Source organism: Rhamphochromis sp. 'chilingali', assembly GCF_963969265.1.
Source record: "Rhamphochromis sp. 'chilingali' genome assembly, chromosome: 6".
Classification (NCBI taxonomy): domain Eukaryota; kingdom Metazoa; phylum Chordata; class Actinopteri; order Cichliformes; family Cichlidae; genus Rhamphochromis; species Rhamphochromis sp. 'chilingali'.
In genome coordinates this window covers 26,754,155-26,774,051 of record NC_137933.1, presented here as the reverse complement: position 1 = coordinate 26,774,051, position 19,897 = coordinate 26,754,155, and the positions used below count along the sequence as shown (strand labels likewise).

General features: G+C 37.0%; 1 protein-coding gene across 1 annotated transcript in view; it reads left to right on the top strand.

The window, feature by feature from the left end:
* LOC308398014 (CUB and sushi domain-containing protein 1-like) overlaps positions 1–19,897 on the top strand; it is a gene marked incomplete at its 5' end in the record, with an annotated part of 495,403 nt that overhangs the window by 437,660 nt on the left and 37,846 nt on the right. Inside the window, 12 exons of the mRNA XM_080884378.1 lie at positions 4,011–4,156; positions 5,450–5,530; positions 7,914–8,027; positions 9,768–9,884; positions 10,259–10,330; positions 11,243–11,389; positions 14,380–14,568; positions 14,692–14,877; positions 15,236–15,433; positions 17,501–17,674; positions 18,649–18,822; positions 19,105–19,278. Of these exons, the coding sequence (XP_080740504.1) occupies positions 4,011–4,156; positions 5,450–5,530; positions 7,914–8,027; positions 9,768–9,884; positions 10,259–10,330; positions 11,243–11,389; positions 14,380–14,568; positions 14,692–14,877; positions 15,236–15,433; positions 17,501–17,674; positions 18,649–18,822; positions 19,105–19,278 (1,772 nt within the window). The remainder of the gene's footprint in view (positions 1–4,010; positions 4,157–5,449; positions 5,531–7,913; positions 8,028–9,767; positions 9,885–10,258; positions 10,331–11,242; positions 11,390–14,379; positions 14,569–14,691; positions 14,878–15,235; positions 15,434–17,500; positions 17,675–18,648; positions 18,823–19,104; positions 19,279–19,897) is intronic.

Below are 19,897 nucleotides of genomic sequence, written 5' to 3'. Positions count from 1 at the left end.
AAATGATATCTAGAAAGATTAAGATAATAACCTGGCTTCAGAATGTAATCATCATTTTGCACCTGGAATCTCCAGATATCCTAAACTGTAAAATGCCCTCACCACAAAACAGCTCCTTTCCAAACTGCCCTTTGAAAGTATTCTGAAGATCAGGGTGTGGCTGCTGGGCTGGAGTCAGCATGCAACATCTGCTTTAACATCAGTCTGGATTCTTGGCCTAGCTTTGCATTAGCATGTTGTCTTTGCACACGCTTGCAAAGAGCAGACGTTCTGTTAGAAGGGGGTCGTTTCAGTCCTGGATACACATTCCACTTTACAACAAAAACAACTTTTGAGGTTTTTCTGTTTTCTTTTCTATCTGCCTGGCGTGCAGATAACTGAGGAACCATTGTAACGCAAGTGTCGACATGACTGTAACTGTAATGTAATTACAGAATTTAGTATGGTAACATCTTACAGTACTTACTACATTACTGAAAAATGTCATGAGATTACAGTAACGCATTACATACAACAAATCTCGGTTGACGAATGGGAAAGGGAGGTCAACAGGAGGTCAGAAGCAGAGATGAGTAGTCAGGCATCCAGCCTCTGTTTCTGCCTGTTCATGTTTCTAAAGTAAAATCACTGTGGAGATCGCTTTGAAGTTGTTTTGAAGTTTGGGCTGTTTTTCAATTTTGCTTTGTGTTTTCTGCTTTCTGTTCTTACCTAAAAGTAAGATCGTGTATGTGTCCATATTGGGGAAGGAATTTGTGCTGTTGTGTAGGAGTGTGGCCTATAGGTTTATATTGCTGGTAATTATGTGGCAAGGCCATTTTACGGTACTTAAGCAATTAAGTAATGTACTGTATTACTTTTAAGTTATGAGTAATGTGTAATAAATTACCTTTTTTGAGTAACAACCCCAACATCAATCGAAAATGAGTTATTTAAACTTATTTTGAAATTATGCTGAAATAGCTATAATATGATTATGCACAAATATTATATCACCTCCCTCTTCTGTTCATCATCATGTGTAAAATTCTTCCCGTGTATTATTATGCTTCGTGTGCCTTTGAAGACAAACAAGTATGGTTTGTGAAAAACATAACCATGAAAAAATGAAGCTTTGATGGTTTGAATATCCACAAGTGCTTCATCTACCCACATCCAATCATCATGCACAATGACAAATGTCTGATGTCTTCTGGAGCCACATGCCTTTATTCAGTGTAATCAAGCCACATTACAATTAATTTGTCGAGCTGTTTGTTTCTCCTTTTTTCCCCCACCTCAAATTGATAGAAGACATATTTGGCCGCAGATTGTAACTAGGTTGATATTTTTGGAACAGTAACTGCCTACTCTCTAAATGAAGCCAAACAAAAACAGAGTAATAGCCACCGTACTCTCATTAGCCAAACTGGTCCTGGCACTGGTCCTGGCTCCTGTTTTTATTTCTTACTAATACGATGCAGAGGTGCAGAATGATGGATGAGTGATGATTGATGGAGGGGTGCAGTGATCAACACTGTCACCTCGCAGTAAAAAAGCCCTTGGGATAGAATCCCTGTGCTTGCTTGCCTTCCACAGTCCAAAGGCATGCATGTGTTTGAATGTGAGCATGCGTGGCTGTCTGTCTTTCTGTGTTAGCCCTGCAATGGACGGGTGGCCTGTGCTGTCCAAGGTGTACCCTACCTTTCTCCACAGTGACAGCTGGGGTAGGCTCCAGCCCAGCTCCAGTGACTCCAAATCTGATGTGCCATTTGGATTTGTTAGGTGCTAAATCATGTCAGCCCCTGTCACTCTAATTACATATCTTCTCAATACCATCCTTTTCTCGGCTGCACTGTAATTTTGTCAGTCACACGTATTACAAAGTGCACAGCAGATGAGCAGTGCAAACTCTTAATAAATCTGATTTATTGTATTTTTTAACCTTCATTTCCAAAAGCAATGCTTACTTAGAATATGTGGCAGAACTTCTCATTCTTTGTTCCCGACCATGTTGTTACACCAAGTGGGGTTTTTTGGTCTTCTTCACATAAGTATTTGACTTTGCATTACTAGCTTTATTAAATTGCTTTTATAGATGTATAGTTTTCTTTTGATTCACCGAATTAAATGTCACTAGCAAAACTTTTTTCTCTACAGTTTCAGACTTTTTGCCCTTTTTCAATTATAAATTATAAATAGAGCTCTGAAATACATCCATGTGTTAATAAATAGGAGAGAAAATGTCTTTTGGGCTAAGAAAGGTATTGCTATTGGGTTTGTGTGTTTTTCAGTGAGTAAAAATAGAGTCTAGAAATTCTAACAGTTTTAATTCAAATGACCCATATAGCACATTTTGATCTTCCAAATGAGCTCCAACACCTTCAGAAGACCTTGAATTATTGAGGAGCCAAGAGATCCCAGGCACTCTTCATGAATTAAAATTTTAAAACCCTTGTTTAATCCAATGGCATGTTCATTAAAAACCTAAAACTGGGCATTTAGGAGTGTTAGAAAATGTAACCTTTCAACAACATTCAATATTTAATGAGTGAAGTTAAGCCTTTAATCTGTGGGTTTTGTTCAACGAACTTGTTTGAAATGGGTGATAAAAACAAAGAAAAGAAGAAAAAAATATTCTTGCAGCCACTTTAGTAGACTAATGTGGACATTCCAGACACATATGTTTTATGTTATTACCAAATTCTGTTTTTTGTTTCATTTGTTTAAATGCAGTCAGCAGAAGGAAATCACTCTACAACTAGCAATTCATAACAGTTTGAAAGTGATTTTAAGTCCTTGCCCTTCTTTGGAGATGCAGCAGAAACATGTACACAGTGTTGACATATTACACATTTTTTTTATATTGACTGGATGTAGCCCTTTAAAAAGTTCATCACTAAAATGTATTTTCTTCAATGGGAATCAACAAATGTGCAATTCACTTGTATTTTTTATTTTTATTCCTATTTATCCTATTTATCCCCTTCGTATATTTTATTTATATTTGTCTCTGTATATATATATATATATATATATATATATATATATATATATATATATATATATATATATATATATATACACACCAACCGGACATAGTGGTGGTAGACAAACAGAAGAAGACGGCCGTAGTGATCGATGTAGCGGTTCCGAATGACAGCAATATCAGGAAGAAGGAACACGAGAAGCTGGAGAAATACCAAGGGCTCAGAGAAGAGCTGGAGAGGATGTGGAGGGTGAAGGTAACGGTGGTCCCCGTGGTAATCGGAGCACTAGGTGCGGTGACTCCCAAGCTAGGCGAGTGGCTCCAGCAGATCCCGGGAACAACATCGGAGATCTCTGTCCAGAAGAGCGCAGTCCTGGGAACAGCTAAGATACTGCGCAGGACCCTCAAGCTCCCAGGCCTCTGGTAGAGGACCCGAGCTTGAAGGATAAACCGCCCGCAGGGGCGTGCTGGGTGTTCATATATATATATATATATATATATATATATATATATATATATATATATATATATATATATATATATATATATATATATATATATATATATATATATATATATATATAACTAACTAACTTCTGTCGGTGCTGTGCTTTTTGGAAACCGAATTTCCCAGAGGAACCCGCCCGAGGGATTAATAAAGTTCTATCTTATCTTATCTTAAATGTACTTTTGTAGGTAATTCTACATTTATAAAAATATATATTGAGATGAGGTGTGGATCAATTTTTGCAGGCATGTCAGTGCTCTAGCAGCTGAATACAAAATAAACAACTAAACTACCTACTACTACTAATCATCTAAAAATGTGATTTTGTAACAACAAATTTTGAACAGAATATGAACTTCACATGCGCTATATTAAGAATCATTAATACAAGGAGTGAAACTAATTCACCATAGTTCAAACTGTGTTACCTTTCAGCATGTGCAATGTGACACTTGGTTCCTCTTCTTGCCGGTCAATAGTTTTTAATGTATCCATGTCTTGAGCTTTCCCATCAACTGTTGCTCTCTTTCTATTTAGGGACGGCCCAGATACATCCAGTCCTCAGCTGGGAGTTTTCAGTGGTAACACTGCACTAGAGACAGCCTACAGTACTAGCCCGAAGGTCCTGATTCGCTTTCATTCAGACTTTTCAACTGGAGGCTTCTTCATTCTGAACTTCCATGGTAATTTAAAGCAAATGGCTTATTTCTACATGTTATCTACATTTTCTTGTAGTCTTAGAATTAACAGTGAATAGCTTCGTAACATTAAGTCATAGGCCTTTCAAGATTAAACAACTACCGGGCCATCTTTATTTGACTCTTTTTCATTAGTTTCTATTACTTCTTACTATTATTATTATTTTTTAAATAGTGTTAGTTTACTATCTCATGTTATGTTTTTACTTCAACAAAGGCATAACTGTGGGTTCTTCTTTTCCTCCAACAGTTCAAAGATATGCATGTTAGGCAATGGGTGATTCTAAATTGACTGTAGGTATGCATATGAGCATAAATGGTTTTCTGTCAGTTTGCTAGCCATGATTAATGAGTGACCTGTGCATGGTGAACCCTGCCTCTCAGCCATTATCTGATGGAATAGTCCCCTTTGACCCTAGTTGGAATAGTAGATTAAAAAATTGATAGACATATGGAAGACATTTGAAACCCTAGTTTCATTTTGGTGAAATGTGACCAGCCTCTGAGCAAAGTGCACTTATTTTAGTCAAATACCCTATAACTAAATCTAAGAGTTTGTTCTAAGGAAAAATATATTCATATACTATCTTCATTTTGTCAGGGGAGTTTATAAAAACAAGTCCTATCCAGGCAGTTATAAAGGCAGTTATTTTATAGCATTACAGGTAATTTGACTGTAAAATAAGTTGTGGCCCGTGGTACTTTACTTAACCCAAATTAAAGCTGAACATCTGCAAGTCATTGACATCTTGATTGTTCAATGTAAAATCCACAGTGGTAGAGTACAAAGGCAAAAGTAAAAAAAATTTGATCCAAATATGTTTGGATGATAATCACACTTGAATCCAAGAGTGTTCTGGAACTCTGGATTATGAAGATTTGAGAGTCGGGCTAATTGCTTATATTTCTTTTCATCATATGCTCTATTCTAGGGTTTTTTAAGAAAGTGATCTAGATATGCATCCAAATTAGAATTCCCTTACATGGAGCTTTAATGCTCTGCCAAGCTTTTTGAAATTGAGCTTGGTAATCTTGCTGACAGAAACTAAACATATACTGGTAAATTATAAGGTTTTCTTACCTATTATTCTTACCTATTACCTTTTATAGGCAAGGTCTAATTTTTAGAGAGGGGTGAAAGTGTAAGGAAAGGTGCTGCAGTGATCTACAGTAAGAGAAAAATAACATGATTTTCGTAATATTGCACCAGGTAAATGTGTTTAAGACAACTCCTCAATAGTGAGTACGTTAACCCCTTTTTTCATCTCTTCTCTTTAGCGTACCGTCTTAAGAAATGCCCTCCTCCCCCTGTTGTGGAGAATGCAGAGATGATCTATGAAGATGAGGATTTCCAAATAGGTAATAGACATGATTAATAATCATTGGTTTTGATACGGGGAAAAAATGTTGGCTAAAATTTGCAAAAAACACAACAACTATAACAGAATAACCTGCAAAACTCTTTTATTGAAAACAAGTCGGCTGAACCTGCATTCATGCATGACAAATTTGCTTAATTTAGCACGATTTTTTAAATTATATCGTTTGTTACATTCTTCAGAATTAAAAAGGATCATCAGCCTTATCTAATGTGGTACATCATAAGATCAAAATGAAAAACTACCTGATCAGGCTTGTAGTAGGTCATTATTCTGCTGATTGATTACTTCATTAATCTGCCACATTACTTTGCAAATGCATTATCTAAATATAGCAGGCCCATGCTTGTCTGTCACGGTATTTTTTTTCTTTTGCTTTATTAGTGGTACAGAGGCACTTGTTCATAAAATCCATTCAGTGTACCTCTATGTATCGGTGTCTTAGAAGCAAATATTATAAAAATAATAGTGACACATTTGCAAAGAAAATTATTTTGTACACAATATTTTAAAGCTGTTGCAATTGCCATGTAGTGTATTAGAAAGACAGTCTCACTGGATAGCCCCTGGTTCAAAGGACTTCTTGTGGGATGCTTGCCATAACTGTTCAATAGGGTTGAGGTCAGGGGAATGTGAAACAAAGTTTATCTAAGCCAGCAATCCTTCAGATCCATCATGGTGTAGTATGAGTCGAAGATGCAAACCAGAGGGTGTAGCATATCTTTGAAGAGTGGAGTGCGACTTCTCCTTGGTCATGACTTGTCAATGCCAGTTCCAGAGCAGGCAAAGCACCTGCAGACTTGAATATTCCCACCACACAAATGTCATGTAAAATGTAGACCACCTCACACATAAAGCCTTGTTGGACGTGGGCAAGAATCTGCCCTCATGCTTAGACAAAACGACTAGCCAGTGTATATGTTGTTTGCTGACTGGACATTTATCTGCACTGAAATGGCATTTCTGTCAGGTAACAAAAGGAGGTCACTTTTTTAGGCAAACACCTGGTCATGGTTTGGATAAAGCTATTTACAAAGGCCTCTTGATTTTATATGCAATTTTCCAGGCCTATGTAAATAAACAAACTTTTTCCCCCCATGTTTCATAGAAATGATAGTGTTTTAGGCGGGACCCTGTTATATGTACTACTATCAATCTTTTCATAAACATGCATTTTGGTATAAATGATTGCTTGTCAAGTTTTTTCTTTTCTCTCAGCCCTGTTTTGTGTGTGTGATTTGTGAAAAGCAGCTTGCTTATGGTGACCTTTTAGATCAACAGGGCTGTAATTTAAAAAAAGAAAAGAAAAAAGAAACAGTGATAATAGTCATACTTCATACCTCCTCCGTATAGAGCAACATGAAAAAAGTGCCAAACCTGAGCCCACCACAAGTGAAGCCAATTTGGGCTTGTTTGGCGTAATTATATGCACAAATATTAAACCTCTCAGACTGTTTGACTGCAGGTGAATTTTACATTCACAAAACCTGCCATAGTGAATTTCCTTAGAGAGCACTAGCTTTGTTATTGATGTGCTACCAAATTCCAGAATTGTTGAACATTCTCAAGAAAATAATGTGCTTGTTTATTCTGTTTTAAATTGGTCTTATGCTGTGAGGCACTATACGTCTCCTGGAAGTGCGAAGCATGCATTACATCACCCGGTAGATTTACAACACTTTAAGATGGAAAACCTTTCTTGTTTTTCTTTGGAAGGCAAAAGAAGCAACATTAATCTGGTGCTCGCTTCTTAAAAAATACAAATCATAAAATGTCAGAGTTTTTTCCCAAAGTTCATAAAGATAGACTCTTTCAAGCCTTAATGTAATACGCTCCATTTAGAGGGCTGTTGATTGTGGAAATTGTTGTTCCTTCTCTCATCACTCCTTATTTTCTGTAAAGCGATCCTCTTCTCTTGAAATCCAGTGAAACGGGAGGGCATAAAATCTTCACTCTTCATTTGATGCAAATATGTACTCATTTCAGGAAAAGGCGATTTTCGACTAGTCTTCCAACATTAGTCATTTTAGTAATAACAAAATAAGAAGCTCTTCTTTGAAGGGATATACATAGAGATACATTGCGACTTGGCAATTATTTTAAAGATTTGTAGAAAGTCAGTGTGTCATCTGTATTAGTAGTCGATTGCGTCTGTTTAGAGTATTTAATATAGTCTTTTATGTACTTATTATTATCCTTTAGATTGGGGTTACAAATAATGTTGTTTCTTAAAAACAGTTGTGAACCTATCAGTTGAAATTTTATGGTCAAAGTTTTCTTTTCTTTGCCTGCCTCGTGTAATAAATTAACAGAATTTATAATGATATATATGTATGTTATATAATATAATTTTCCAATTTTAGGTGATATTGTGAAGTATCGCTGTTTACCTGGATACACGCTGCTTGGAAAGGCAGAGCTTATGTGTAAACTCAACTCTCATTTGCTCTTTGAAACCCCGCCCCCAACATGTCAAGGTAAGGCATATTTTACAGAAATGATCTATCCTAATATGTTGTTATCCTCAGTGTATAGTTGGTTTCTCTTAGGTTAGCATGTATATGGTAAACAGAATACCGTATACGTTTTTAAAATGGTTGGTAGTTCTTCGCTTTCTGCACATTTTAGGAACTGTCAAAAACAAAGCAAACCAGACGTTACTGTTGTTGGGTTTTTTTGCCTATGGAAGAGAATTTACTGTGCACTGACAAGGGACAGATTAAAATAAGAAGTCAAAATCAATACAGCAAAAGCTGAGATATCCTGACATGTAATTCGCCACAAGCTCCAGAATTGACAGATCCTGGCTTTCCATTATTCAACTTCAACTGTCTTTTTGCAAGATCATTCCTGCCTAGTCAACACCCACATTTTCTAGGCTCCCAATTTTGTTGACAAATTTCTATCCACAGCCACAGGATGTATCCTGCAGCTGCTCTAAGTGGTACCCCATGTGAATACTAAACCTATATGGATGTTTAAAGGCAGTTGTGGCTTCCTTTATTTCGTAGTCTTGAAAATGAGTCATGGTTTTGAAAATGAGTCCTATTTAAAAGTGTAAAATTAATTACTGCTTATATTTATCCCACTATTTTATGTACTAGTACTACTACTACTACTGCTAGCAGTAGCAGAAATATTTCCACTGGCATTGTATAAGTATGTTAAGAATCAGAATGAGCAACTTAGTATCTCTTGCTATCTCTATGCTTCTAAAATATATCTCTTCCATAAAAGACATGTTGCTTCTCCAGTCACATCTCCAAAACTTTAATTATTGTTGTGTAATTATTACATTTGGAGTCAAAACATATAACCCAGCTGCATAAAAGAAGCTCAGCATCATTCTCAGAGAGTTGTCATGTTTCATGTAGGTTAATGCAGGATATCACTAATTGAAAAACAGTCTCACAGTAATACAACTTTTCGAAAAATCAAACTGATATGAAGCATTGTGGCAAAGTTACTTAAATTTTAAGTATTCAAATGTTAATGGTTAGGCTGTAGTTGAACCACACTGACTCTAATGCCGTCAGTCTCTCTAGGAGAGTCTTAGGATTGTGCATTGAAACTGAAAATTAGCTAAAAAGTATGTAGCGGCTTTTTATTTTAGCCAGTTTCTCATATATTCCAACAATGGGCATAATAATTCCGTAACACAGTAGTTCATTGTTGGCATGTTGGTTTTGTGAGTAAAGATTCCTCAAAAAAAAAATGTTACATGTTCAGATCTGCTAAGACAACTGGTAATTCTATGAGACACACAAAAAAATATTGATTTTTATTATTTGAGAAAATGAGTTTCTTTCCTTCTATAGCCGAGTGTTAAAGAAACACATGGCTTTCCTCCATCATGTGAAACTCCTTTTCCTCTATATAAAAAAAAGAAAAGAAAGCAGTATTCTTATAACAGGAATTCTAATAAAAATCTCTCTTAGAGGATCTAGCGCTCCTTTTGTGTTTAATCCTGTTAAGGAAACAAACAACATACAGAAAGATTGAAAGAGTTCTGCAGTTATTTTGCTCAAGACTAATAAATGGACCATTTTTAAAGGATGAATCAGTGGGCATGCGGCCGTTAGGTTTCACATATGCTGACATTTTAAACTGTTACGTGACTACCACGCATCTAAAGCAAGAATCAAGGCTGTATTTATTATTCTTAATTCTTTTTACATTTTTGATTGCTTTAACTGGCTTTTTGGTAACCCCTTCAGCCCAGTGCCCAGCCAATGAGGAACGGTTTTCATCCTCGGGTGTGATACTGAGCCCTGGGTTTCCTAGCAATTATCCAAACAGCCAGACATGCTCCTGGTTGCTGCGCATGATTCCAGGTACAGTGTGTATCCTGTCTGTCTGTCTGTCTATGGGGTTACACATGTGTGTTGGAATAATCTTGTGACTGAAGACTTACCATCTGCATTTAGATGCAACCAAAGAGACTGATCTCTTTACAGCGAGGACAAAAATTTGAAATTTAACACACAGCTTGAGTGAAATGACACTCAAGCTGTGTGTTATTTACTTAACCTTAACCTGCTTTATTCTTGAACCTGATAGACCTCTGTGTCTGCATTTGGTCTTTCAGCCTAAATATGCATACATTTGCATACGGCTCTGCATGTGTTTGTGCATTTGCTATACACTATGTGTTGCATGTTACAGTACATTTGCACTTGGCAGTAAATGATTGCTTCCCCCCCCTCAGGTTACACCATCAATATCTATGTGGAGATGTTCCACAGCGAGAAGCAGTTTGATGAACTGGAGATTTTTGATGGTAAACAATCCTTTCCTACATTTGTTACATCTTCACACACACGCATACTCAGATCCAGCTTTAATTTATGTTTTCTTGTTCAAAATACCAACAGTTCCGTTAATAAGATACATAATACTTAATTCTCATTTGGGGTGTTAGGAATTTACCCCACAGGACTTCCAAGTAGGTTATGGAGCAGGAAATTTGTGTACAGAGTAGATAGTGCGCTCTGTGTATAATTTTGTGGCTTTTGGTGCAGTGTATATTAAGAACTTTATGAAGCTATATTAGAATAATTTGACTAGTGACAGTTAAAAATGTTCATTTTTATACCAATAAACATTATAACAAGCTACCCAAACACATTTTTTAAATGCATATTTTACTGGATCTCTAAATGGGTTAACACATTTGCACGCAAGTTCTCTCTCTCTATTAATCTTGCGTGGTCAAAACAAATGTAAGCTCCCTCTGATATTTCTGAGATTAATGACATCACAGAGGAAGCATCAGTGACCGGGTTGTTTTCTAATCTATTGAAGCATTACTGAACAGTAGACTATTTGGAGAATGCTGTTCAGCTACTATAGTATTTAAAAGTGTCTTTTATAAACAAAATCAAACGCAGACACCGTTCAAGTAATCTGGAGGTAGCAAGTCACTTCTTGAACTTGGTAATTGTGTGTACCTCACATCTAAGAAATTTCATTGCCGCTTTACTTTAGGCTATTTTTCATCTGGAGATATGCATGGAGACTCGTATCTAAGTTTAACTAAGTTTAACTTTATCACATTTTTCCTACTATCATCGCTACGTTTCTTTGCAACAGATACTTAAATGACAAAATAGCGTATTGTCTAAACAGGCACGTCTATAAAAATCAATCACTTATTGTACATGGCTCTGAACTAAATTACTTGTTTCATTAGGATCTTCCGGACAAAGCCCACTGCTTGTTGCGCTAAGTGGTAACCATTCCTCTCAACTGAACTTCACATCAAAGACAAACCAACTCTATCTACGATGGTCCACTGACCACGCAACCAACAAGAGAGGATTCAAGATACGGTACTCAGGTACATCTGGTATCTTCTGAATTATTGATATTATTATTTGATTGAAATAGAATGTCCTTGTGCGTTAGATGTATGCCCAGTTTCCAATGTGAGTTTTCTGGAAGGGGCTGCTCTCTTATTCTGCTTTTAAAAACAGTACCTAGAAGTCTGTGTGACCCCCTGTGTTAAAACTGTTTTTGACTACTAAATTAGCTGCTCTGTTCTCCTTTAGTGAATAACCATCCCTAATGCTTTTCTTAATAATGAAAGTAATTCATCACGGTTGTAGGTGGGTGAGCAATGATTATTTAGAAAACATTATTTTTGAATGCATCATGCTACTTATGAACAAAAGAGAATTAGTAACTCTAATTTGTTAATTTGTCAGATTGAGCGAATTAAATCTGTAGTGGCTTGCCAAAACTGTGAGGTTGTGTTGGCTTTTTTAGATTTGGGTTGTAAGCTAGTTCACCACTTAATCATTTTAACTTGTTAAGAATTCGTTAAAGACAATCCCCCAATCTTAGTCATAGAAAAAATAATTTATAGTGACACTAATCCTATTTGGGTTTAGAAGGAGTAAGTCACAAGGCCTGTTTCCTGGCTCTGTGTACTGAAGGGAAAAAAATAAATGTGATATATTTTAGTCTTTGGGTTATATCTGCAAAACAGCCTTAAGTAACAGAATTGTCTTTCCCCGTGGTGTCTTATTGCATCGACAACAGCATCTCTAAAGAAAACAAAAAAATGATGGGTGGGATTTTTCACTTACTATACATTATTAATGATCTGGAGCTTTAAATTGAAACTGAACATATCTATAGTACAGTTTGTATCATAAATATATGTTTAGAAATGTCTTCTTCTTTGACATGCTGGCATGCTTATGGCTAGGGGGCAGGAAATGTATTATACCTGTGAGGATCCTCAGAAGTATATACTGTAAATGTGTGTTGGCAGATGGAGTAAGCTGCAATAATCACTGTTATGCTTTTTTCTTATTATTCTTTGTGGACCCAGTGTATTGTTTGGCTGTGAAATTAACCCTGCATCATTTTTATTAATTGTATGGCATCTATTTATCATCGGACCATCCTGAAAGCTGGGATCACTTTTATATATATTTAATAGTTTCACTTGTTAAGATTCACTTGGAAATTCTTGACCCATCTTTCTCTCTCGCGCTCTCTCTACTTTGTTGTTTTTGCCTTAATGCATAAAGGGAGCATTCTGTTCAGGCTGTAAACAAGTATGGTAGTTAGTAAACTTTAAAGAAGTTGTCAGCAGTGGTAGTAGGATAAATAATATATGTCTCAGCATGTCTTCACAGCACATGTGAGAGCAGAGCCATTCCAATTTTTCAAATAAACAATTAAGGTGACGTATTCATCAGCTAAAACTACTACAAATGGAGCTAAAGTCTCAATATGCAATGCAGTTAATGTTAGAGGAATGGTATAAACACTAGAGTAAAACACAATAACAACATCAAGGTGGAAGCAGTTAAAATAAGTCTAAATGAAAGCTCTGGAAAATTCGACAGACAAATGGAATTATTGTAGACACATAAGAAGGCGTAAGAATAGATTTCAGTGTTGATATAGACCAAGACCAAGTCAAGGACTCTCTGCTCTGTACTTGGACAAGAGCAGCCTTCGTCAGAATGGTTTAAAAAATTGTAGTTATGAGTAAACTCATGGAGCTGGATACAATAAGCAGGGATGATTGCTGGACTTCTCAGAAGGATTTGGCATTTAGATAAACCCACTTGTCAAGACAGTAAGGTTATCGGTGTTAGTTGGCCTATTAATTGGCAGTTAAAGGTTTGGTGAAGCTATTTGCTTGGGCAAGAGTTGGATTTAAAGTCAGCTTGTAGATACATTAGGGTAAAAGATGGTGTCACCTGTTAGAAAGCTCTGTTTTAATGGCAGAGTATAACAGAGAACAACAAAAAAAGATACTGACCACAAAGCCTCAATATTATTGGGCTTCCACAGGAATATTTGCTCAACCTTTGGTAGAATTGTGTTTATTGGCATCTCATTAGCTGATGACTATTTGGTAAAATAAATAATAGCAGAACTGACACTTTGTAGATAGATTTTTGTCTCTCCGTGGTTCATGACCCTGTGTTTGAAGATAAAAACTCTTCCTCTACTGACTATGCTGGTTATTACTGCTTACTTATATATGCGCAATTCAAACATTATATTGTCTGATGGGAACTATGACAGAAAAAAGGAAAGGAAAATCATATGAAGTACCCTTTAAACTTTCCTGTGACTAAAACTTCCAGAGATCTTCAGTAATAAACAACAACTGATACTCTGATGTGCTGGTCTTGAGATAAAATATTATCCGAATGGAGCCTGTGTCCCTTTATTGAAATTATACACACTGAGATATAAAGGAGGACCCTAAATGAATAATGATTATGTTACAGAGAAATGCTATGATAGGATGATAAGATCTGAAATGGTGAATAAAAGGGAACAGATGACATATGACACTTCTAGGAAAGAAAGATTTACAGACTCTGTTGTCCTGATCAGAGTGGGAATGTCATTCCACTAATGTGAAGCCAAGAGGGAGGAGAGCCAAGATCAGGTGAAGCAGTGACCACATCAGACAGAGAAGTGAGAGCCAAGCGGCCCTTGAGTGCCGTGTTCTAGCTACTGTTTAGAGTGTTATTCATGCTGTACCACACTCGCACTCTGCTCTAAGATGACAAAACACTGCACTATAGTAAGTGCAATATCTTCTTCTAGTTTATGATTATTCTGTTTGCTTTGGGATTATGCTCACTAAGTTCACTAATAGATGGCATTTACTTTTTGATTTCTTCAGATTGCCTGGAGTGTTACAATTAATGTCACCAAGTTTTCAGACTCTCTTAAACTCTTAAACTGTCATGCCAGTTTGTTATTTTTAGCTTAGGAAATCAAATTATTTGTACAATTTGACTGTCGATTAAGCTATCCGCTGAGAACTCTTTGTTTCTCTGCCTCCAGCTGCTTACTGTAGCATTAATGATCCTCCACTGAATGGCGGTGTGGTCAACCGAACCAAACTTCGCCCAGGTAGCAGACTTCAGTACTTTTGTAATCGTGGTCACAGGCTGGTGGGCTCAAGCAATGCCACCTGCAAGCTCGACTCCAATGGGCTTTTCCAGTGGGATACCCCACCGCCTTTTTGTCAAGGTAAAATTTTAAACCAATTATTTCTCAGTCTTCTTAGTGATAAAGAACAAAGGTAAAAAGGATTAAAAAATTGCAGTTGTAAAGGATTCCTCCTGCAACACTTTTCTTTTTGTTATGTGGTAGCTGTCTCATGCGGCATACCTCCGTCACCGGGAAACGGCAGCTTCCATGCTTACCAGTATACTGTTGGGAGCCAGGTCACCTATCAGTGTAACCATGGTTACCACCTTGACCCAGGTGTTCCGATGAATGCCATGTGTTTGGAGGATGGCAGCTGGAGCAATGCTGCCTCAGTCTCCAGATGTCTACGTACGTATTTCTAACTTTATTATAAGGATGGGTAAATGTCTTAGTTGACAAAAAAGTAAGCACTGGTATATCTAGAAAAAGCTAGAGCCTCTCGCTGGAAGCTCTCTTCTCAGTGTCCAGGATGCATTTTGAGAAGATGACTCACACATCATTTATTTTTCAAAAAAAACTTTTGTCCACTAAATCAATAATTAATTTGGAGTTTGTTTAGAATTATAAATAAGTAATACATTTTAATTTATACAATTATAATTTATACAAATAGTACATTATCAGAGATTTTAATTAAAAATTAAAAGTCACCTGCCGTTCAGTTACATTTTATATAACTGTATCATTTCATTAATTTTTTGTCCAGCGGTCCACTGCCCCAGCATTGACGACGTCCTCTCAGGTCACATGCTCTACCGCCTAATTTCTGGTAGGCTGGGAGAGTTTGGTTCTGTGGTGATGCTGGAGTGCTCAACTGGGTACTATTTAGGTGCGGGGCATCGGACTCTTCGGTGCCTTGCCAACCGAACTTGGGAGGGGTCAGATGCCCCAGCTACCTGTAAGAGTAAGTACTGATACACACAAAGACACTATTATGACTGTCTTAGCTCATAATCAGCTGATGCCCTCACTTAAGTGCATGATAATAAAATTAGTATTTGGTGCACCTTCTAAATTTCCTCTAGTAGAATTATACTGAACATTATTCAGTCAGATCATACATAAAACTGTCACGGTTCAGCTGTGTGGCAGGCAGGATGTAGGACCCAAACGCAGGACTCACAACACGGGAGGTTAACTGAAAATGGCAGCTTTATTGCTGGGAAATCCACCATAACAAAAACTCACGGAAAACAAACAAAAGCCCTCAACATAGTAATTAAGGACTGAAACTCTGGAAAACTAGAATGTAAGCTGGATCACAAGAAAACAAACCCTGGAACTGAGAAGCTAGGATCTAAACAGGCACATGAGGGAAACACACAGCAGGGACGAGGTTACGACACGACAAGGGGCAAAGAAAAACAGGGGTTAAATACACGAGGGAGTAACGAGGGAATGGGAATGGGCCGCACACTTGACAAGGGCTATCAAAATAAAACCGGAACAAGAGACATTTACAAAAATCTGCCCATCATTTTTTTTATCTTTTCTTCCAAGGAGTTTGACTTTCATGTAATTTTTTAAAGCAGCCATGAGCAATAGTTATCCACACTTTCTGAAAGTTTTCAAAGTTTTTCTTTTGAAATCGGCTGCCTTTTTTTCCCCATTTTCAGTCCACCCCTTGTATCTGACCATTTTCAGAGGAATGGGCTTTTGTTTACCTTGGTCAGGAAAGGTCAGCTAACCTCAAAATTACTGAAGCAGTGTGAGATCATCTTGACAGAGAACTGAACAAAAGGCAGTGAAAATTGATTATCCTTCAAGAAGCCTGGAAAACCATTTCTAAAGACTATTTAAAGAAACGATAAGAAATTTGCCTAAGAGATTTCAGACTGTAAAAAAATAAAGGTGATCATACAAAACATTGACTTTCAAGACCTTTTAAATGGCATAAATGTTTTTGCTATATGTTCTGTAGTTCAGGTATGATTTCTAATCAGTGCACCTGTTTCCAATTTTCCTAGCAAGATATAAAGAAATGAGGGGAGACTTGGAAGAATTAAAGAAAGCTACTTTCCTAGCATAATTGCCAAGTTTAGTTTAAAAAAAACAACAACAACTGTGCTTTTCACCTGCTTTGAGGGGCAAGCATGCATGTGCTTAATCCTCTGTCATTGGTATATTTGAGAGGGAGCTGCTTTATGTGTGGTTGTGCGTGAGGTTTTATCTATTTCTTCTACTTTTTTGGAAATTAGTTACCAGGGGTGTATGTGTTTCGAAACGCCTGAGGATGTTAACTACTGCACATTGTCTAGGGACTGTGTCTCTTTCAAACAGAATGCAGTCTGTACTTCCTAAATGTGGGGTATATGCCGATAGTAGTGAAATACTGTCTATACAAATACAGTCTTACTATGCAATACGTCTTTGCTGCTTGTTTCATAAAGAGAGGCTGTGACAGAACATTGGGACTTTGACAACTTTCTAGTAGGCTACAGAATTTCATACTGTTGCATAATATATGATATGCCAATGGAAAAGTGAAATGTGTACACTGGAGAAGTTTAAAAAAATGATTAAAATTTGAAATGTATTTTACATTAAGCCAGTGGTTTAAAGACTTTATTTGGATACGTTTTTGTTAATTTCTCTTGGTAGTGTTTGAGCTGACCTACCTATCATTGCAGCAGTTTCAAGGGATTTGGCAATGTAACAGAAGTGTCTGTTTAAATTAGCCAGTGACTTTAAAGCTGTGTCTCCCAGGATATTAAGACAGAATTAGCTTAAATCTTCTGAAGGAAATAAATTCAGATAGATATTGTGTTGGAAAACAAAAATGTACCATGTTTAAGTTTAGGATGGTAGTCTTGTAATGCTTCATTTAACTGACCAATCATGATGAAGGCTTGACGACACAGACCACTTTATTTGCAGATTTTGTAAAAGATGGAAAAGTATCATTTGCACCACGATGTTATGTAATGTGTAATTTGTTACTTTGTAATGACACATTTATTTCATTATTTAGTTATCTCCTGCGGGGACCTTCCTTCCCCACCTTTTGGTACCAAACTGGGGACGTTGACCACATTCGGAGCAACTGCGATCTTTATGTGTAACCATGGCTACACTCTGGTGGGATCCCACGTGAGGGAGTGTGGCGCTAATGGGCTGTGGAGTGGTGTAGAGACCAGGTGTCTAGGTAATGTTCATTGAATGTGATAAGATGTTCAAGATGTTGTGGTTTATCCTAAGTCCCTTTGGCACAAAAAATAACAATTTGATTCATTGGAAAAGAAATGTAGCAAGCTGTTAAAGTAAAATCAAAGCATTGACTCATCTCATATTACATTAATGAGAAAAATCCAACCTGATTAGTACCTCACTAACACCATGGAATAGATCACCTAAGTCAATGTAATGAACACGGAGAGCCTATATGTACAACTTTGATAAGGTAGCGCATTGTTAATATTCATGTTTCACCTGCAAATTTCACATCCACCCTCATATTCTTTTGAGATATTGATGGCAAAATATAACAGTATTTGTCATTTATTGATAGAGATGACATTTGCTGACCTAAAAAGACAATAATAATACTATCTCTTAAAATTAGAAATAATTGTAACAATTTTAGAAAGGCTGGTTATTTTTAACTTTTAACCTTTGGCAATAACCAAGTGACCGTTCAGAACTGGGTGGACTATTTACCATTTACCATTAGATACACAAACATCAAGAAAAAGGGATCGACTTTGAAACACATCTGTTAACAGATGAAATAGTGTCAAATACAATTCAGAATCTCTTTACACCTCAGCTCACTGGAGTCTTGCTTTTTATGTGCTGAAGCTTTAAGTAACCCCAGGCAGATGTAGTGCATGAAAAAAAAAATGTTTAAAGGACTGTTTTTAAGAGACTTTTGTTCATCTGTAATTGCTCCAAGTTTAGAACTAAAGTCTTTGAAGGTGATTTGCAAAGACAGACATTTGAAAGTTTAAGCATCTAAGCTCCTACATATAATTTGGCAGTCCACAGTGACTGCTGGCACAATGAGCCAGAATGTGTTTAAAATCAGGGCTCAGCACACAAAACCAGCTTCAGTGATGTGTGAGTGAGTTAAAGATGCGTTTCATTGTGCTGTATTAATTTCTGTCACTTTGCTTCTCCCAGCTGGTCACTGTGACTCTCCAGATCCTATAGTCAACGGCCACATTAGCGGGGATGGATCTAGTTACCGTGACACAGTTGTATACCAGTGCATGTTAGGATATCGCCTAATTGGCACATCAGTCAGAATCTGCCAACAAGACCATCGGTGGTCTGGAACAACACCTGTCTGTGTCCGTAAGTTCACAATACCAACAACATCGTGGTTTGAAGTTAAAGATTGTTTGCTGCTTTTGTCAAATATGAAAAGCTAAAACCTATATTGTTATATAAAGAATCTCTTCAGAGGCATCACACAATTTATTCTTTTAGAGTTTACTTTTTTTTTCAGTGAATATGTCTGTGCACCAACATTAAAAAAAAGTTGGAAATATCACACAATATCAAGAGGGAGAACCACAATACTTATTCCGAACCTCAAGTTTCTCATCACATTTCTCTCCACTCTTTCTCTCTCAGCAATAACTTGTGGTCACCCAGGCAACCCAGCCAATGGGCGGACCAATGGCACCGAATTTAATCTCAATGATGTGGTCAACTTCACCTGCAACAGAGGTTACGTCCTAAGTGGAAATGCTCGGGCTCAGTGCCGACTTAACGGACAGTGGAGCAGCCCCTTACCAGTCTGCAAAGGTCTCGTCCACATTCATTAACACAGAGCTAGCAACTCATGCACATGCACATCCTTGTAATGCTTTATTTATTTATTTATTTTATTTTTTTCACTTTTAAAATCATAGAATCTGTGTGAGGAGCCAACATGATGCTATCGACATCTGTTGAGTAAAATCATAACCAAATAAAAGAAAAGGCCTCAATGACAAAAATGATCCCTAGGTTGTATTGTAAAAAAACAGACTTTCCTTTAAATTGTGGATTGCTGTGGTATGTTCAGCATGTGTTGACTGAATTTGCTTCTACCCACATTATGTAAATGAAATTGCTTTTGGAACCGAGTCTGCTGCTAGTAAAAGAGAGAACACAACAAAATCTTATCTGCAAGATGAATTCAGACACAATCAGTGTATCTCCAAATAAACTAATAAATTCATTCGTGCGCAAACACAGCTGGGTACATGTCCAGAGACATGCTCTTTTCCTCTGCTAACCATGCACGGTCATTACAGTACAAAACTCTCTAGACCCCTGGTAGTGTAACAGTTATGATATACTCAAGCACGCACACACACAAGCATTTTGCAAAGTCATGAGAGCAGATCGATATAACGTAGTTGCTCACATGGGTTTCCCA